The following is a 19,221-nucleotide window of genomic DNA, read 5'->3' as shown; positions in this document are numbered from 1 at the left end:
AATGGAGGAAAAAAGAAAAAAAAGAAGGATTTCTTTTCCCTATGGTATCTGCAAACTTTAAGCAAAAACTGTGTTCTACTTTCTTAAAAAACTAAAGACACAGTACAAGACAAAAACATATATCAGATTTTTACAGGTTTGCTAATACTGAATATTTATTTCAGAAATTACATTAGTACTTAATGTGGAGAAATTGCCCAGGGAGAGTATTTTTTTTTAACTCCAAGATCATTAAGTAACATTTTTAATCTCCAGGGTGGAGAGGGAAGCCCACCAACATCTATATTAAAAAATAAATGAATTATGATAAGAATCAACAGCACTTTGCATTTTCTCTCAGGCATCTCATTAATTTTTAGATATCTCGATGGGCAGGTTATTGCTGTTCTGGTTTGTTGACATTTAGCACTTATTAAATGCTCACAGTGAAAAAAAGTTTGTAGAATGTGTAAAAGTTAATCCTCAAGATTCTTACGTGCTTCAGGAAATGGCAAATATACATGTACTCTAATTTTAAAAAATGTTTCCACATACACGAAATCAAAGGCTGTAAGATAGTATGACAGTATGACATTGTTTTTAGTTTTTAGGTTTTTTTTTAAGTGTTAGCAGGACTAGACTCTGAGTACTATTTCCTAGACAAATGAGGAACTTGATTATGTTTTCTTTCAAATCTACTTCTTAGGGAAGTAAGTGGAGTTTCTTTATAGTTTCCCACTGCTAGCAAAGGAAATTAAGAGGATTGGTAAATTAATCAGCAATAGAATTATAGGGGCAAACTCTCCAAAGAGACTACCAGTTTTCTACATAATGTTGATTTCTTTTGCCTGTGAACTTTAGCAAACACTCTTTAATATTTTGTTTAATCTTTTGTTTTCCAATCAGTTCTAGGTGGGAAAAAAAAAATCCAAAAGATAATTAACTTAGCTCAGGGAGAAAACGGTTTACATGGGTTAAAGAATTGTGGCTTTTAATTACATGGAATAATTTTCCTCTGGATAATCTTTTAAAGAAGTAACAAATCATAGTGCAGATCTGTTATGTTTTAAGGAAAGACATATAATATAAAACACTCATTATCAAGAGGTTTTCTAAGGCAGTACTTTACTAATTATATCCCTTTGTTATAATGGGTTATTAGCCCTTTAACAAAAAAGTTGAGGACCAAAATTAAAGAGTTCTTGACTATTTTGCTTTTGACGTTTTAAAAAAAAAATCTAAGGAATTTAGAATATAAAGGAAATTTGGTAAGTTGAAGTTTCCTAAAATTTAGGGTACACCAATATTTCAAATATACTTAAAAGAGTTGCGTGTGTACTTTTTAAAGTCTTTTAAAATATTTTTAAAAATAATTTTAAATATTTTTTCCTTTAATATACCATTATATGGTAAATGCTTTTAAAGGGTGCCATCTAGTGTCAGTTCTGGAATTGTGATTTATGGATTAGAACATGGGGAGTTTTAGACCCACGAAATGTAGAAATCAAACAAAAAGTCATAATTGACCTAAACCTTAAGGACTATGACTTGAAAACACCCATCAATAATTTGACCACAAGATTGTGTATGTTTGCATCTTTAAAATGTGTATTTGTCCATGCATTCATTGAATACTTCTTGATATATATAGATATATATATGTGTGTGTGTGTATATATATGTATGAATATATAGATAAATCTTGCCCTGTTTTAGGTGAAGCAGTGAACAAAGCAAAATTTGTACTCTCTAGAACATTCTATTGGGAAGACAAAATAAATCTATAGTATGTTACAATAGTGATAAATGCTGTGAAGACAAGCATTAAAGGGAATAGAAAGGTTTTTTTCAGGGAGTTTGCAAGTTAAATATGGTAGCCAGGGAATATCTCAAGAAGTTAATATTTGAGTAAATACATGAAGGAGGTGAGAAAGTGTTCAAGGCACTAGAAACATCAAGTACAAAGGCCTTGAGGTGGGTATGTACCTAGTGTTTTAGAGGAACAACAAGCCACATCTGCTGGAGCTGTGAGCTAAGAGGACAGTTGAACTCAGAGATATAGAAAGAGGATTAGATCAAGGAGATCTTTGCAGGAGATTTGCCTTTTCTCTGAGTAGGATGGGAAGACATTAGAGGATTTGAAAAGAGGCATGACATGATCTTATTCCATTTTTAACAGTATCATTGGTTACTATGTTGAGAATAGACTAGAGGATGGAAAGCAGGATTAGGAGGCAATTGCTATAATTCAGAAGAAAGTGATGGCTTGGATGACAGTGGAAGCAATGAAGATGGAATGAAATGATCAGATTCTAGGTATATGTTGAATGTAGTGTCAAATAAATTTTTAATGGATTGGTTATGGGGATGGGAAAGAAAAGAGTAATTAAGACTGACTCTAGGTTTTGGCCTGAAGGATGGTGCCCCATTAACTGAAATGGGGAAGATACATGAGGAGCAGGTTTTGTGGGTAGCAGGAGAATAAGGAACTTGATTTTGGACATACTAACTTTGAAATATCTCAGTCATCAACATCTAAGTTATGAAGAATTTCAGATATTTTTTCTGTTGTGATTCAGCATGCAATAGTTCATCATGTCAAACTCCACTGTAGGAGAATCCATTTTTCATGAGGGAATGAATATATCTCCCACCCTCCACCCCCAAATATTATATTTTAGGGTCATTAAACAGAAGTAATATGGAAGGACCAGCATTAACAAAGCTTCTTGTAGCTGTTATCCCCAGACACCTCTAGGTATTCTTGGTAATGTCTTATGTCCCATCCTAATCATCTTTTTTTCTGACCATAGTGAGACCTCAAAGTACTAGACTGGGAGGGTTCTATTGCAAAGCACTTGAGGTATGCTCATTTTAAAGGGGCTGGGTATAAAATCAGCCTTAAGACTGGTTAATTGCACAGGGTGGAAATCTTTCTTTTGGAAGCCATTTATTCAGTCCGAGCACAGATTCTTTTGGAAACATACCTATCACAAATCCTTGATGATTTCTAGAAAAATTCATCTTTTATTTTAGTTTCACAATTATTATGTTCTAAGTCCTATAACCTCTTCAATTTATGCTTCAGGTAACCCAATGAAAGAAGAAAATGAAAGGCATTAAGAAGAGTCTTACAGAAGAATATCTATACTTGGATTTTTCTCACCACATAGAAGGGTTCATCTTTCCTCTTCATACATCTGTAACTTTATTTTTGTTATCATACTGTGACTGCAAAATCTTTAAAGTTTGCTTAGTCCCCAACAGAGAAAGCACTGATGTTTTACTGCTTAAAAATGTACTGTCTGAGGATGTTGACATACAAATTATTTCAAGGCAAGATCTTCCACCAATAGTCCAGAGTTGCTGTTTACCTGCAGTAGTAGAAAGACCAGATAGTTTCTGTAGAGCAGGACTTGCTGTTGTACTGAGACATATAATCCAGAAATCATATGAAGCAGACCCCTCAAAGAAGGAAATTTTGGAACTTCTGGGTTTTAAGAAGACTTGCTTGAAAGCCTGTGCTGAAGTAAGTATAATGTCTCTTTTCTGTTATTTAAAGCCATAAAGTTCACTTGAATATTTATTTTAACTTTCCATTAGAAACTTCAAATTTAATGTACTTAAAAAAACTACAGCAACCAATGAAATACGCAGCCCTCTGCGTATACCGATATTTCAGTGCAGTGTTGAAAAACAAGAATTTAAGATTTAATTTATGAGGTTTAGAGACATTATTTTTAGGGAATGACTTCTTTTTTTACCTTTTAATTATGTTAAGGATTTTTAAAGGAAATTTTACATATGATCAGGAGCAGAAGTAGCAATGTTTCGGAAACCCAGCTTTTTTAGTGGGGAATGTACTTTAAAGGTTTTGGGAAGCAAGAATTTATTCAGTAAGAGGATACAGAAAGATAGTATGTATTATACAGGAGTGCTAAACCTCCATTGTTTAATGTTATCACTTCTGAAGCACTGTAATATGTCTCTTGATAGAACATAAAAGCCTCGCCCAGGAATGGTTTAGCTCAAGACTTAAATACACCAGACCAGTCTTATTTCCCAACAGAAAGTTATTTTTCTTCTAGCTATACTGAAAGTAAATAATCCTGTCATTTCTTGTTTTATTTTGTAGGTTAGTCAGTGGACCAGGCTTTGTGAACTTACCATCCCTTTAGCTGTTGAGAGTTTTCTCAAAGAATCTTCTGACCAGCCCCCAACTATCCCTGCAGAAATATTAGAGCTAGAAAGAAAGCTTAGTGAGCCTGTGAGAGTGCATAACGATGACAAACTCCGGCGGCAGAAGCTGAAGCAGCAGAAGGCTGCTGGAGTCAGGCCTTCCCTGGCCAAGGAAAAAGCACAGAGCAAGGACCACAGACAGGGGTCATCGGAGGAGATGGACTCTTCCCCCGAGAGCCTGGAACTGAAGGTGGCCTTCGCGAAGCTCACAGTACACGAGGACCCTGCTCCTGCCAACAGGGAGCCTTCTCACATCAGAAAAGCAAAAGCCTCTGACCTTCCACCCCTGGAGCATGTGTTTGCGGAAGGCCTGTACTTCACTCTGGCAGATATTGTGCTCTTGCCTTGTATCCATCACTTCTTGGTAAGGTTTACCAGGAGTGGGTACACTACTAGAAGTTTCAGTCTGTAGGACTGCCCAGGTTTGAATCCCTATTCCTTTTCTTACTATCATTATGCTCCTGGGCAAGTGATTAATATCTTCTCCATTTTCTTATCTGTAAAATAGAGATGATTATAGTACCCATCTAATAGGATCCATGTGAAGAACAAATGACAAATTGTTGTAAAGTCTGAACAAATTTTGGCACATGGTTGCTTTCAGTATTGTTACTAATTATTATGACTTTTAGTTTTGAGTTGCTAAAATGTTAGCAATTGTTATGATTATTAATTTTAAATTGCTCTTGTGATTACCTGCTAATATTAGAGGTTCCAGTATTAAAATACCAAAATCTCTTGTCAACTGTATTTTATAATTAAGTAGTCACTTAAAATACTAATTTCATTATTTTAGATACTAGTAAATCAGAAATATTTTACCCTCATCTCTGTGCTCAATAAGATTATATAGCTGGCAGTGGTATTCAGTGTTGTTGGAGATTATAAATGGAAAGTTTTCTCTCCTAGAACAGGTACATATACATATATATGTGTTTGTTTTTTGTTTTTTGTTTTTTTGTCTTTTGTCTGTCTTTGTAGGTAAAAAAAAAAAAAAAAGCTAGCAACACTATCAGAGTGAACGTGGGAAGCTAGAGCTCTGCAGCTTTCCAGTTGGCTTTCCAGAGCTGGATTTTTCTGCTTTGAAGCATTTCACCCTTTCCTTTCCTAAGGAATCAGATATCAGATTTCATTCTGATTATACATCACCAGCACTTCAGGAATCTCTACTGCCAGATGAGAAAAGATTTCTAATGAAAATCTATATATTTGGAGACCAGTTCCTCACTGATAAGTTAGGTGGTATTAATCAATTGGCATTTTCTTAAAGAATATTTCTCTTCAAAATGGAAACAAAACAATGTTAGAAACCAAAATAACTTCAAAATTAAAGGATGTGGAAAAAGAAATATAGGAATCATTTAGACATTGATTAGTATTATAATTGTCATGTGTATTCATGTTGTCCATGGAGCTGGGAGGGGAGAAAATAGACTATTTTCCCCCTAGTCAAATGATTTCTAAATTCTCTTTATCTCTGATAGTCCTCACCCCCTTAACACCCCACCCCACCCCCATGTGCTTATTACTTACTTTGGTTATTAGAGCAGTCATATTATGCATATTATGAAATGCGGTTGGTTTTAATGGCTTCCTGATCTTCTTAGATAACTGTTTGTTCCTAATTTCATAAAAATTAAATCAAAGTGGCATAAACATAGTTCATTCATTTGAGAAATTCATTGAAAGCCTACTACATATGTCAGGCACTGTTGTATGCACTAGGAATACAGTGATGAAGAAGACATGTATGATCCCAGCCCATATGGAGTTAATATTCTAGTAGGGGAAGATAAAAATGAAAAAGTAGACAAATAAATTACATATATTCAAATAATGGTAAGTGCTACAAGGAAAATAAAACAAGGTGACAGAGAAGACTTGAGTACTTGCTTTCAAATGCAACAAAACATAAAAATTTGGATTCACCTGCGTAAAGGTGATTTTTAGATCAGTATCCATACATACATGCTGGGCAATGGTGGTTCAGTGGTAGAATTCTTGCCTGCTATTATCCAGACATCCATCTTTAGCTCATTTGCATTTGATTTTAGCTTAATTTGAATACTATTTACCTGATTAGAATCAGTTGATGTGGAAGTATTCCTAACTGAGAGGATGTTTTTTTCCCCCTCTTCGGTGAGGTGAACCATTAACCTGACTTCTGCTGAGTAAATCTACCTAATAGTACTAAGGAACTCTGTTCTCATCTCTGGTTAAAATAGCAGAAAACTTGTACACTCAGCCTTTTCTATTACATATATTCTATGATTAAATTCTTCTGTTTCAACATTTATATGTAAACTAATTCTCTAAATATTTTCCTTTGTTTGTTTATATTTTTCCTGGATCATCACATTTTCTTTCAGGAATTAATCTTTCTTTGCCAAAGCTTTGATGTTATTTCTGTTATATTTATTTTTCTCTTGTAAGTCATCCTGGGTTATGAAGCAGCCGTTTCAGTTCAGATGGTGGCTGTGATGCTGAGCCTTTAATCTTGCATTAACACGCATTGAGGTGATGGAGTGGCAGTCTGAATGATCGGAATCAAGATCAAGTTCATGACCAGGAATGAAGGTCAAGTTACTAGGTTTGGATCAGAAACACAGAGCTGAATCTAGGGCCAGGATATTTAGCCACAGGAGTAAGGTCAAGAATATGAAAGAGCAGTCAATTTTGCTAATTCAAGGTTTGGAATACCAGAGGTCAAAAATAGAAGAGTTAGGGAAAATACCCAGTTTTGTTAAACAGAATAAAGCCTAATATGAAAAACAATTGCAGAGAGAGGGGCTGAGGTGTTATTTCTAAATCTCTGCTCCCAGCTCCTCCCCCTCTGCACAGGATATTAGATTGCAAAGTTAACCCCTAATAGCCCAGCACTTCTTCATGGAAGGTGCCTCACAAAGCCCTCTCCTCTGGAAAGTTTTAGGAATGGATTAAAAAGGAATCAATTAAAATGCACACTTCTTATCATTCCCCCTCCCTTTAATTTATTTGCTAGAGTATTCTACCATACAGAATAGCAAACATCTGGGAGAAATAATGAATAGCCATTTGAAGGCAAAATCTTGCTGTTCTCTGATACTAGAAAGTTTTATAATTATTTTTAAGTTACTTATAATAAGCAGGTACACTCTGATAGAACTATTTAAAAGATTATTCTACTTCTGAAAGACAGAAGTTGCCACTTCATGGAATATTTTTGTAACTTGAACATTTATGATTTAACTTTCTACATTTTAACTTCTAATGCTTTGAACTGAGTTTTTTTTAAAACATTTATTGATAAAATCATTGTAGAAATTGGTTTTTGAGCAAAAATACGTTAAATACCTCTTTCGGTGTTCCCACTGGGATCAAACTGAGAATAAAATGGGGATCTCTCTATTGGCTGGCATGTTGCAAAAATCATGGATGCCATTTAGTGGTTAATTTATATTTTCCATATCCTATCCTATGTCTTAGGTCCTTAAGAATTTTCAGATTTGACCCACCAGAGTTCTAGACTGTTAGGAAAAACACAAAACTGGAATGATATTTCCACTTAGGTTGTTTACTATTTTTATACTGCTTACAGTGCTCACCTAAACATTTGTCAGTTATGACATATTTTTGAAGTACATGACTAAGGAAATGATGTAAAAGAAGTACAAAATGCTTTATTAATAAGTAATGCAGAGGAGGAGATATTTTGAATAGGTTTAACATATTGCTTCTCTTTTTATTCATACACGTTCTTCTGCCCCTTATTAAAATTAACTACAAAGCCACTAGGATTTCATTTTATGGTCTTGATAGCAATAATTTTTTACCATTATTTTAAGAATAAATTCTCTTATTTTCTTGTCCTTAAGTAACTCTGATATATATAATGGTTTTGATCTTGTCAGCCAGGTAACATTTTAAAAAATCATTTCTTAGGAACAAATTTAATTTTCATTTCACACATTTTCATTAGCCTTCTCCTTAAATATATCTTCTTAGGTGTAATGAATGTGGTGCATTACCTGCTGAGCTGTCTGGATATTAGCAGAGCAGCCTGGCATGTTGATTGAACTGGATGACCTGTCCTGCAGAGTAAAACACCTCATTTTTTTTAAAAAAACATGAATTATTGTTACTTAATCACAGCTTATTTTCAGAAGGAAAAAAGGATGCCGTATGTGTCTAACAAATGAGAATAAATCACTACCAAGGGGAGTAAGTGTACTCATTGTAAAATGAGTACATTTCTTATTTGATTAATTTACCATGGCTTAAAGCTCAATTTCTTTAGCACATAATCTATCCAGGCAATTAAGTATTTTGGTGAGAATTACAAACTTTTTGGCTCCCAGAGTACCATTCAGACAGTATTTTTCAAATTTTTTTACTTTCACAGTAAATAATGCATTTTACAAGGTGACTGAACATATAAATATATATCTTTGTATTATATATGTTAATATATATACTTAGAAATACTTACAAAATAACCCACCTTACTACATGCTATGTACTCTGATATTTTCTATTTTATTTCATTTTTTTAAAAAACCTACTGTATTGATTTTAAAACCTCACAATAGGTCATAAACAGCAGTTTGAAAAACGCTAATTTAATGGATCATTCTTTGAGAGCAAAAAATGGTTCCTTGATCATTTGTTCATTCACTCAGAGTAATTTCTGCAAGGCAGTGTTTTAAGTGCTTGTAGTAAGTATACAAAGAGAGTTAAACATCAAACCTATGCTTATAATCAATTCTTATTTAAACTTAAAGCCCATTTAAAATAGAGTAAATTATATATGTGTATGAGTTTTTTCTTTAATTTTGTTCTTTCTGGCTCCTGTTTTGGCACTGATTATTGCTAGATATATTTGTAGAGACTTTCTACGACTTGACCTTTTTACTTTATCTCTTCATAATCATAAGTCATAATCAGTTTGTAAAATAACTGTTTCTATGGAAACAGCATTCAGTGTCTCACAAAGAAGCAAGAACATTCTAATTTTGAAAGAAATTGAAGTTTGGTGATGGGGCTAGGGAGAAAGCATCTGACCAAGAGAAAACAGATACTAATTTACATCAGGGGTGATGGTTCAAATGTTTCTAATTTGTGTAAATAAAAACCTTTAAATGCTGCATCCTAATAAAAAGAAACAAACTACTGATAATTGCAACTATATGGATGAATCTCAAAAAAAAACACATTGCTAAGAGGAAAAAGTCACATTTTGTGATTCCATTTATATGAAATTTCAGGAAAGGCAAAATTAGACACATGAAAAGCAGAGCAGAGGTCTCTTGTAACTGATTAGGGAGCAGAGATTGATTGTAAGTGGTCACAAGGGAACTTTTTGGTGTGATGTTGAGTGTTCTAATAGTGGATTATTGCTGTAGTTGTAAAACTAAATTTACCAAAACTCATTTGAACTGTAAACTTAAAATGTGTGAATTGTAAAGTTACCTCAATCAACTCTTATAACACACAAAAATATATAATAATGTGTTTTCATTCTTTTTCTGCCTAGGTAATTATCTGTAAGAAACTTTCGGAAAAGCTGGTAGAATTTCCACTGCTGGCCGCCTGGTACCAGAGGATTCAGGAAGTGCCAAGAGTAAAAACAGTGGCTTCCCAGTGTGGGATCCAGTTTCTCCATTTACCACAGTTGCAGACCACCTCAAATGAACACCATCCAAACTTAGATGAAGCCCCATGTGTAGAGGAGCAAAGTGATCCTTTATTTATAGGAGGACCAAGACCCACTATGACCAAGTTAATGGTACTTAAGTTGGTTTTATTAAAGTCTTGTTTGAAGGATTCCATGTGGTAATGTTGCTGAGCATCCTACCCCAACTTGCAATCATCTGTTCACACTTCTTTTTTTTTTTTTTACATTTTTTTATTGATTCATAATCATTTTACAGTGTTGTTTTCACACTTCTGTTATAAATTTTATTTATATCACTCTTGACCAATTAATATTTCTGCTAGTCTTTTCATTTAAGTGAAATGTGGTAAATTGAAGATTTTTAATATTGTATGTCTTTGGAATCAAATAAGTCTATATATTTTTTTTTAAGTATTTTTCTCAAAGCTTTTATTTATCTGAGACACCAAGATCATATTATGTGTGATCAAGTTTATTGTTTTAACCTGATATTTTTCTGTTGCAAGGACTTGGTCTCAGTTTTTTTAATTTTGAGGTGATGATTTGAATTAAAGAAATACGAAGATGATTATCTCAGTTTACATTCCAAGATTTTGTCTAAATTTAAGATTTTTGAATTCTTTGAATTGTCTTAACTTTATTCTTTGATTTTAGTGACTTTTTATATAATAAGAACACATGATTTTTCTCTCTTTGCAGCATAATTTGTTTCTAATAGTACTAATTGTAAAAGTTTTTGCCAATAAGCTCTCTTTTCTCTATCATTCAAAAAATTTGCAAAGGTGTTTTGTTTTTAACTTAGACTATTTGAAGATTTATTTGAATAGAGAATTTGTGAAGTAGTTTGAGCTAGTCATCTGAGTTGTATCGGAAATACTTGAGTTAGGAAGTATTTAAATTCTATACTTAACATAAAGTTTGCTGATTTGGAAAAGCACAGGAAGATTTTAGTAGTGATACCAGCCCTTTATCTCTTCAGCTAAGCTTTGTTAGCCTAGTGATGAAACTATGAAACAGGATGGTATAGTTGGTTATAGAAGATATCAGATATCAAAGCAGATCCAAAGTTTGATGTGTCTTGATCAGATGGTTGTACTGTTCAGTGATCTCTCATTACCTCCTGAGTGTTTTTTTTTAAATAATTGTCAAGAGAGTAATCTTTGTATTAAAATACTAATTTTTAAAATTTCCACAAACCAAAAATCTATGCCTTTAATTCATACTTATGCAGAATCTTGAAAAAAATTGGTAATTCAGATTTTTCTGCCTATGCTTTTCCAACAATAAAATGACATTAGGAAAGGCATTTACATTTGAACTGTTTAAAAATATTTATAAAAAAGATAACTAAAATTTAAAGTCAGAAAAAAACTAATAGACAATTATAAAAAGAAGTCTTTTTGAAATAATATGAAAATATAAAGGAATCTTGAATTTTTAATTTATAGGGGATGTGTTAGTTCAGGTCCTCCAAGAAACAAATTCCAAGATAGGGAGCAAGCAGTGTACTGAAGGAAGCAGCTTCAGTGAGGGGAAGTGGAGAGGCAGCCAGAGGAGGCTGGGAGAGCCTTCAGAATGTGATGCAGGTTTGATCCCTGTGCATGAAGACAGGAAAGATAGGAAGGTTGAGTCAGAAAAGTCAGACTTCTGTGCAGTTCTAAGAAAGTTTTGTCAAGTCAGTGGGGAGTCCTTGAGCCTGAATCATCTGTCAGAGAGTTCCATGTTTCTCAAAAATGATCTGCCACTCTCAGTCTCTGAGACTGAGACTCTCAGTCATTGCTTTGGGAACAGCCCATGGGAAAGCTATGCTAGGGACCAAGTGACTTGGGTTCTCCCAGCTTTGTAGCTAAGCTAACATTATTACCTTCAGTAAGTCATTTAACCAAAGGCTCTCAATTTCTCCTTTTAAAATTTGGAGAGCAATACACATTCTGTATGATTCATTTCTGATTTTAAATCTTATGATTGTATAAAAGTTGCTTGGGAGATTGCATCTTCAATTAAAAAAAAAAGAATGTTCAAATATGAAAATAACTTTAACTTTCCATTTTCATTCAGTTCTAACTTGATAGTGTGTATTGTGTGCAATACATTTTCCTTTTTATTTTGGGGGTGGTAATTAAGTTTGTTTGTTTGTTTGTTTTTTTGTTTCTAATGGAGGCACTGGGGATTGAACCCAGGACTGCATGCATGCTAAGCGCATGCTAAGCACATGCTCTGCCATTGAGCTATACCTTCCCCTCATCATTTTCCTTTTTAATACGCCATTATTTTTGCTACATACCAGCAAGTTTATTGTCATATATATTTGAAAGACAATATTATATCAATTTACTATATTCTGTGGAGGTATTTTATTTATACTGTTACTTTTCATTTCTGTATAGTCAGGCATTTTGGGGAGTTTTTGTGTGTGTTATGGGGTTTTTTGCCGATTCCATGAAGACACATGAAATTGGCACTAAGTGAATGTATAAAACAGGAAACTTTTCTAACAATCACATCTCACCTTTTTTCCTTCTGTTTTCTTTGGCACAATCTTGCCTCCCAAATCCCCCTTATTATCCAGATGTTCTAAATTTATTTATTTACTCAGTCAAAAAAAGGTATATGTTTTTACTAAACTTCAGACACTGTTTTGAATGTTGGATATATGAGGAACAAATTGGACTGCCCTCAGGGAGCTTACATTCTGGTGAGGTAGCTAAATAAAGAGAAAAACAAATAAATGTGTAGCACATTAAGTAATGATAAGTGCTATAAAAAAGTAACATAGGATGAGGAGGATGGAAGTGATGGAGGTCAGGGTAGTTTTTTAGATAGGGTGATAAGGAAGGATTATCTGATGAGGTGAAGACATTGAGCAAATAACCTGAATGAACATTTGAGAATTTGGAGGAAGTGTCCTAGGCAGAGGTTCCAACTATTAAGACCCTGAGCAAATCTACAGAGACAGAAAATGGATCAGTAGCTGCCCAGGGCAGGGAGCTATAGGGGGAGAATGGAGAGTGTCTGCTAATGGGCATGGGCAAGACCCTAAGATGGGAATGAGTTTGATGAAATGAGGAATAGCAAGAAGCTCAGTATGGCTAGACTAGAATAAGGGAGGTAGGGGAGAAGTAGATGATGTCAGAGAGATGTGTTTATCTTTCTGGAGGCAAGGAAGTCCTCTAGACGTCTCTACATATAGATGCAGCTCTACCCCAACAAAAGATTTTTTGTACTATTTCCTTTGGAACTGGAATTCAGCTGGCTTTCACAGTAGAAAGTAGTCTCATAAACTAACTACAAAGGGCTAATGATAGATTCTCAGGGATTTTTGTTTTGAATAGATATTCCTGAAGATAAATTCATGAACCATGTATATGTATCCTATGGGCTGTGGTCAGAATATGATTGGAAAGGATCTGGGAATCCATGTGTGTGCCAAGCCACTGTCTGTAGGTCAAATAAGTAAATGCACAAAGTTTCACATGGGGAAGGGATCTGAGAATTTTTTATGTATTGAAGGATAATGATCATTTTTTAAAAATATTGGGAGCCATTTGGTTAAAACAAAAGGATCCTTTTCTAGAGACTTTGTAGGTACTTGTAAAAGGCTAGTATGTATGATAACGTTGGGTGAATGTTGAAGTGGGGACTTTTTGGTCCTTTAAATATAGCTCCTAGGCAGGGACAATTTTCATATAATTCAAGACAGATCTTGGTGGAAATATGCAGAGTCAGTTTTTGATTATGTGGATTGTTTCTGATAAAAACTTTTATCCTCAGGTGACTTTTCTCTTTGACACCCAATATATTTCTAGGTAGCTTTTTACTTCTGTGTTGCTTCAGTAATATTTTAAATAGGAAATTTAATAATAATTTATAGTAAAGTAACTGGGCTGTCAAACTCAACATATCATTTCTTATGTAACTAAGTATTTTGAGGAATACCTGATAATTATTAAAATTTATATTCCTCCTTGCCAGTATAGAAACTAGAAATTTGGTCTTTAGAACATAACAGGATTTTATTAATTCATTAATTTGGAAAGGGCCTATCTCCTTTTTCAGGAAAAAGGCATTGAAGTGATGTTTTCTCCCCACCCTTGCCCTACTTGGACCCTTGATTGGGACACTCTTCCTGCAGCAGTGAGCCCAAAGGAAGGTGAGTTTTTTCCTTCTTCTTCTTCTTTGAATTTTACTTGTAATCTGGATACGCTGTTCAGATCCATCTTCTAGTTCTCTAGTTCTCTCTTTGGCTATATCCAACGTTATGATTATACTATCCATTGCATTTTTATTTTATTTTTATTCTAAAATTTTACATATACACATTGCTTCAATTTAATATTTCCCACATTTTCCTACATTTGCTTCATCTATTCCTTTTATTTTTCTTTGCAGAAGTATTTTGAAGCCTATCCCAGATAACATGTCAGACTATAGTATGCACATCTAAAAAATACTGACATCTTAAATAATCTCCATGTCATCACACTTAATAAAAATCAACAAAAATTCCTTGATCATCTAATAAGCAGTTCATAATGATTTTCCCCCAACTGTTTTAAAATGTTATTTGAAAAAAATATTTTGATAGTTAGGTTTTCAGTTAAGTAATTATATTTTTTATTGCTAGAAATTATATTTGGTTTGTTTGCTTTGATAATACACTTTTCCCTGCTCATGTTTCAATTTCCTCTTGCTATAATTTGTGATTTTATAATCTGTATTTGTTGTTTCTAATAGCTGATGCCCATAGAAGTCTAGTTCCATTGTTTGTTGTTTCTATTGACTTGACTACTGGCTCTGTTTCCCTGTTAGTTTTGTAATTTTAGATTATAAGTTTCATTTTTGGGGTTACCTAAATCTGAGAATCTTGTGGGGCTTGGGTTAGGAATGAATTCCCACAGAAATAGTTAATGTTTGTTTGTGTGAGGCATCTTGAAGTATAGAACTGAAGGCACTAGAACTTATCATTAGTTTTTCAGATTGAGATTCCTTCAGCCTTTTCTATCTGGGGCTGAGGTTTAAACAGAAAAGTTTACTTTTATCATCTTCCTTTGCTGTTTGAGAGAACTTTTTTTTTTTTGAAATGCATCTTTTCATAATGAATATAGCTTTTCAAGGTTTCGGCTTTCATGTAGTGATACCAGTTTCAACTCTCCACCATGCTAGGGGTCAAGGACTAGCCTCTCTTCTTTCTCTAGCTGTTAAAGCCTGGATCCCAGCAAATACCTTCCAGGCAGCTGTGGTGTCAGTTCAAGATAATTACAGTTCTTTTTAGTTCCTTTCCCCCTTTTTAAGGCCCTATGGGTTTTCCTTACTCTCAGAAATCCAGTTGTACATGTAAAGGATGATTGTTGAATTTTGAATGCCCTTTTAGTTATTTTTAGGTGAAGAACTTTTTTATAGCTCACTGTTCTATTTATTAGATCTTCATATATTCTTTAGTTTTATACTAAGCCAAATACAAGTTTTGATTTTTCAAATGCTCTTTGAAATCATATGGCTTTCTTTTTTGTATTCATCTTTTCTATGCTGCTTCCTAATATTGCCTGTATCTCAGTGATGAATTCTGTTCTGTCAGTCAAGGGTTAGATTAGAATTAGGATTCTTCCAAACTGGAAGATTATGTTGGATAGTTAAGAACTCTGCTGCAAAGATATTTTATAAAAATGAAATCCATTTTTTGGTGTTTTATTAAATATTTGAAAAATAGTCACTAATGAATTTGTTAATGTTTTAAGAATTTTTGACATTTTACAAAATTTAAATGTTTATCTTTATTATACATGCAATTAGATTTTGTATACTCTTCAGTTATAGTATAGATTCTGAAGGAGTTAAACCTATAATTTACTAAATAAAAATCAGATTTTTATTAATATTTATATTAAGAAATGAAAACAGAGCTTTTTAAGTGCCACATGTTTTGCTTTATAATTAATTTACTGTGAAGGGAAAAGAATATTTTCACTTATTAATATGAGCACTCAATTACATTTGCTACCAACGCAAAATTTGACATTAAGCATTCATATCTGGTCCTTTTACTGGTTAGAAGTGCATAGCTAATGGAGTTCATGGAATATATTACTCATTATATCCCTTTAATTGGATCACCTTATTTTCATAAATATAATGACAAAGATGGAATTATAACAGCAGAGCTACATGGCTTACTCACGTTTTATTCACTGTTTCTTAAAAGGTTTATAGTCTTGTTAGCTAAGGTAGAATTGTGTCATTTTGGATTTTCTATTTTCAAGTCTGGCAGTTTCCATATCGCATAGTAATAGAACCTTTGTGAAATGAAATTATTGTACATACTGGTGTGGAGGTCACTACAAACATGTTCTGATGATTTGTCTTCTGGTACTGTCTTTTATGAGAAATTTATTATAATAAGGTATCGTTTGGATGTTTCAAAGACTGACTCCTTATACTGACTCCACTGAGTTATATCAAGATTGTGGTGCATATTATAAGAATCAGCTTCTTTACCATCAAAGACTGTATTAATTCTCATGATGGAGTCTCATATATTTTGTAAGCCTATCTAATCTCTCATCCTGTGCTGTCATCCATTTTTCTTCCTCCATCTTACAAACCATTCCCTGAACTTTTTACTGCTTCCATTATACAATGTATATTTGCTACCTCCATGCCTTCACCTTTATTTTTCCTCCAGCCTTGAATACTCTTCTTCCTATTTCCCATTCCACTGAAATTGTATTCATCTTTTAAGGATCAAGGCAAATGCTGCTTCTTTCATTGAGGCTTCTGCATGGGTTATGAAGTCAGCCTGCTTGAGTTTGAAATCCGAGCTACTATCTAGCTAGCTAGATAACCTATGGCCAGATCCTCAACTAGAATCTCTGAATTCTCTGTATTCTCAAACTGACAACTCTCTGTACTTCAGTGATCTCATCTACAAAATGGGGATAATAATATACCTATTTTATAAGATTGTTGGTACATTCAATGAATATATAAAACACTTAGTACAGTGCCTAACTGTAAATAATAAATGTTAAATAATACTAATATAGTAGTCAGAATTAGCATTCCCTCTCAACATTTCTTTAGTACTTACTTATGCTTCATTTAGAATGCTATAGTACACTTCTTTTACACTATATTTATATGCATGTTTTCCTTCTCCAATAGACTGTGAGCTCTTTAAATAAAGGACCCCTGATAGGTTCTCAATAATTTTTTATTAAATTGAATTGGATTGAGACTGCAGATCCTTTTTTTAACTTCCCAAATTTCTATTTAAACCAGACAATTATTTTGTCTTATATAAATTTAAAAGACTAAAATAATTGAGATTATTTAGTTTTAAGAAAAGAGAACTGAATATTTAATATACATCACCATTCTTATTGTTATGTCATGATTATTATTATATTTTTCATGGACTGTTTGGGAGTAAGTTGCAGACATCATGACTCTGCTTCTAAATATTTAACTATGTCCTTTAAGAATAAGAACATTTTCTTACATTGCCATAGTACAATGATCAAAACAGGGTATTTAATTCAGTAATACTATTATCTATCCTACCATCCAGTAGATTGTAGTACACTTAGTTGTCATGTTTCTTTAGTTTACTTTTATGTGAAACAATTTCTCAGCCTTTCTTTGTCTTTCATATAATATAAACTTTTTTGAAGAGTTCAGGCCAGTTTTTTGTATACTGTCTCTCAGTTTGGATTCGTCTAATGTTTCCTCATGATTAGATTCAAGTTATGCATTTTGGGCAGGAACACCACAGAAATGATACTGTGTCTTTCTTAGTGCCTCATTATCAGGAGGCATATTATGTCTGGTTGGGCTCAGTGATGTTGACTTTAGTCATTTGCTGAAGGTGGTGTCTGCCAGGTGCCTCTACTGTAATGTTACTATTTTGCTCTATTGAATTAATAAGTAGTTTGTGGAGAGATAAATATTTGAGGCTACATAATATCTTATTTCTTTTCAAAATTTCACTCACTAATTTATATTCATATGATGATTCTTGCCTATGGTAGTTGCAAAATGGTGAATTTTCAACTCCATCATATTTCTATGTGTGTTAGTTGCCACCCTACTATAAGAAACTTCTCTTTTTTTCTTTTTCTTTCTCTCCTTCTCTCTTTCTCTTACTGTCTATTGACTCATGAACTTTTGGTTTATTAAATGAGCTATAATCCATCACTGTCTTTACTAATTTCAGTGCTCAAGTTGTCCCAGGTTGTAAGTGCCTTCAAGCTGGGTCCTGAGCCTTTGGAAATTCCCCAACCATTGTATGACTATGTCCTTAATTTCTGGCATAATGAAGTATTACAGGCTCATTTTGTCATTTTCCGGCCCCTAGCCCTAGAATCAGCTGTTTCTCCAGAGAGCCCTGGTTCCTTTTAGTAGAGGATGGTATTGAGAAAATTAGATTTGGGCACTAGGTATGCTCATTGCTAACAGTGTTGTTGCTTCTAGGTTCTCTCAGCAGAGAGATGTGTATACAGATACATCTGTTAGGAACTAGATGAATGTATGCATACGTCTACGTACACACACACATGCATAATCATCACATCAGTGTCTACTGGTGTACCTATATATATGTCTATTACGCTGACACCTTTCATTCTAATCCAGTACCACAAGATCCTTCCTAGTTTTTCTGAATTCAATATCTATGTCTACCTTTTCCAACAGTGAAAGTTATAGCACCCAACATCACCTATAGATTTGTTCATTTGTTCTGTCCTCCACTATGTAAATGGTAATTTCAGTATTGCTTTATGCATATCTCTGTGAAAAGTACAACTACTAAGTTGAATTCCAGTTTGTTTGCAGTTATTTTCATCTTTGAATTGAGAGTATATGCAGGTAGTTGTGATCAGATGGTTCTACAGAAGATGAATTATGAAAAGTGAAAAATTAAATGTTTAAGTTAGTGTTAATCATGTACCCTGATAGGAAATCTTCAGTCAACAGTTTCCTGCTCTGAGAGGATCCAGGCAATTGCATATTCTTTATGACCATTTGGCCTCAAATAACTGTGATTTCCTTCTCTGATGAATGAGGGTAAATACTGTATGAGCCTGAGGACTCCTTTTGTTATGTCCAGAGGCACCTCTTCCTTACTCTTTGAATTTTTGCCCTCTGAGTATGAAGGAAGGAATAGACGTAGTCGTTTGCCTGAAGACCTAGAAAAGAACTGCTCTAAGCCATTCACTCCATCGATATTTCCCTATGGCCTCTCTGTTCTCCAGTACCTTTTAGGTGAATGGTTCCTGTATTAGGAGTTGCTCCTAGACCCTAATAATCACATCAATCATTGAGGAGGGAGCAGAGTCAGAAGCATAGCCTTATAG

The 19,221-nt window shown here is 33.7% G+C and overlaps 1 protein-coding gene across 2 annotated transcripts in view; it reads left to right on the top strand.

Annotated features, from left to right (window-relative positions):
- GSTCD (glutathione S-transferase C-terminal domain containing) overlaps window positions 1–19,221 on the top strand; it is a 106,530-nt gene that overhangs the window by 4,627 nt on the left and 82,682 nt on the right. For both annotated transcript variants that reach the window (XM_072939333.1, XM_072939339.1), the window contains exons 2-5: window positions 3,068–3,508; window positions 4,115–4,582; window positions 9,731–9,982; window positions 13,928–14,021. In XM_072939333.1, the coding sequence (XP_072795434.1) occupies window positions 3,089–3,508; window positions 4,115–4,582; window positions 9,731–9,982; window positions 13,928–14,021 (1,234 nt within the window). In that variant the 5' untranslated portion in view covers window positions 3,068–3,088. The remainder of the gene's footprint in view (window positions 1–3,067; window positions 3,509–4,114; window positions 4,583–9,730; window positions 9,983–13,927; window positions 14,022–19,221) is intronic.

The sequence above is a fragment of the Vicugna pacos genome, chromosome 2 (assembly GCF_048564905.1).
Source record: "Vicugna pacos chromosome 2, VicPac4, whole genome shotgun sequence".
Lineage (NCBI taxonomy): Eukaryota > Metazoa > Chordata > Mammalia > Artiodactyla > Camelidae > Vicugna > Vicugna pacos.
Note: the sequence above shows the minus strand (reverse complement) of the source record. Positions and strands in the feature narration are given on the sequence as shown.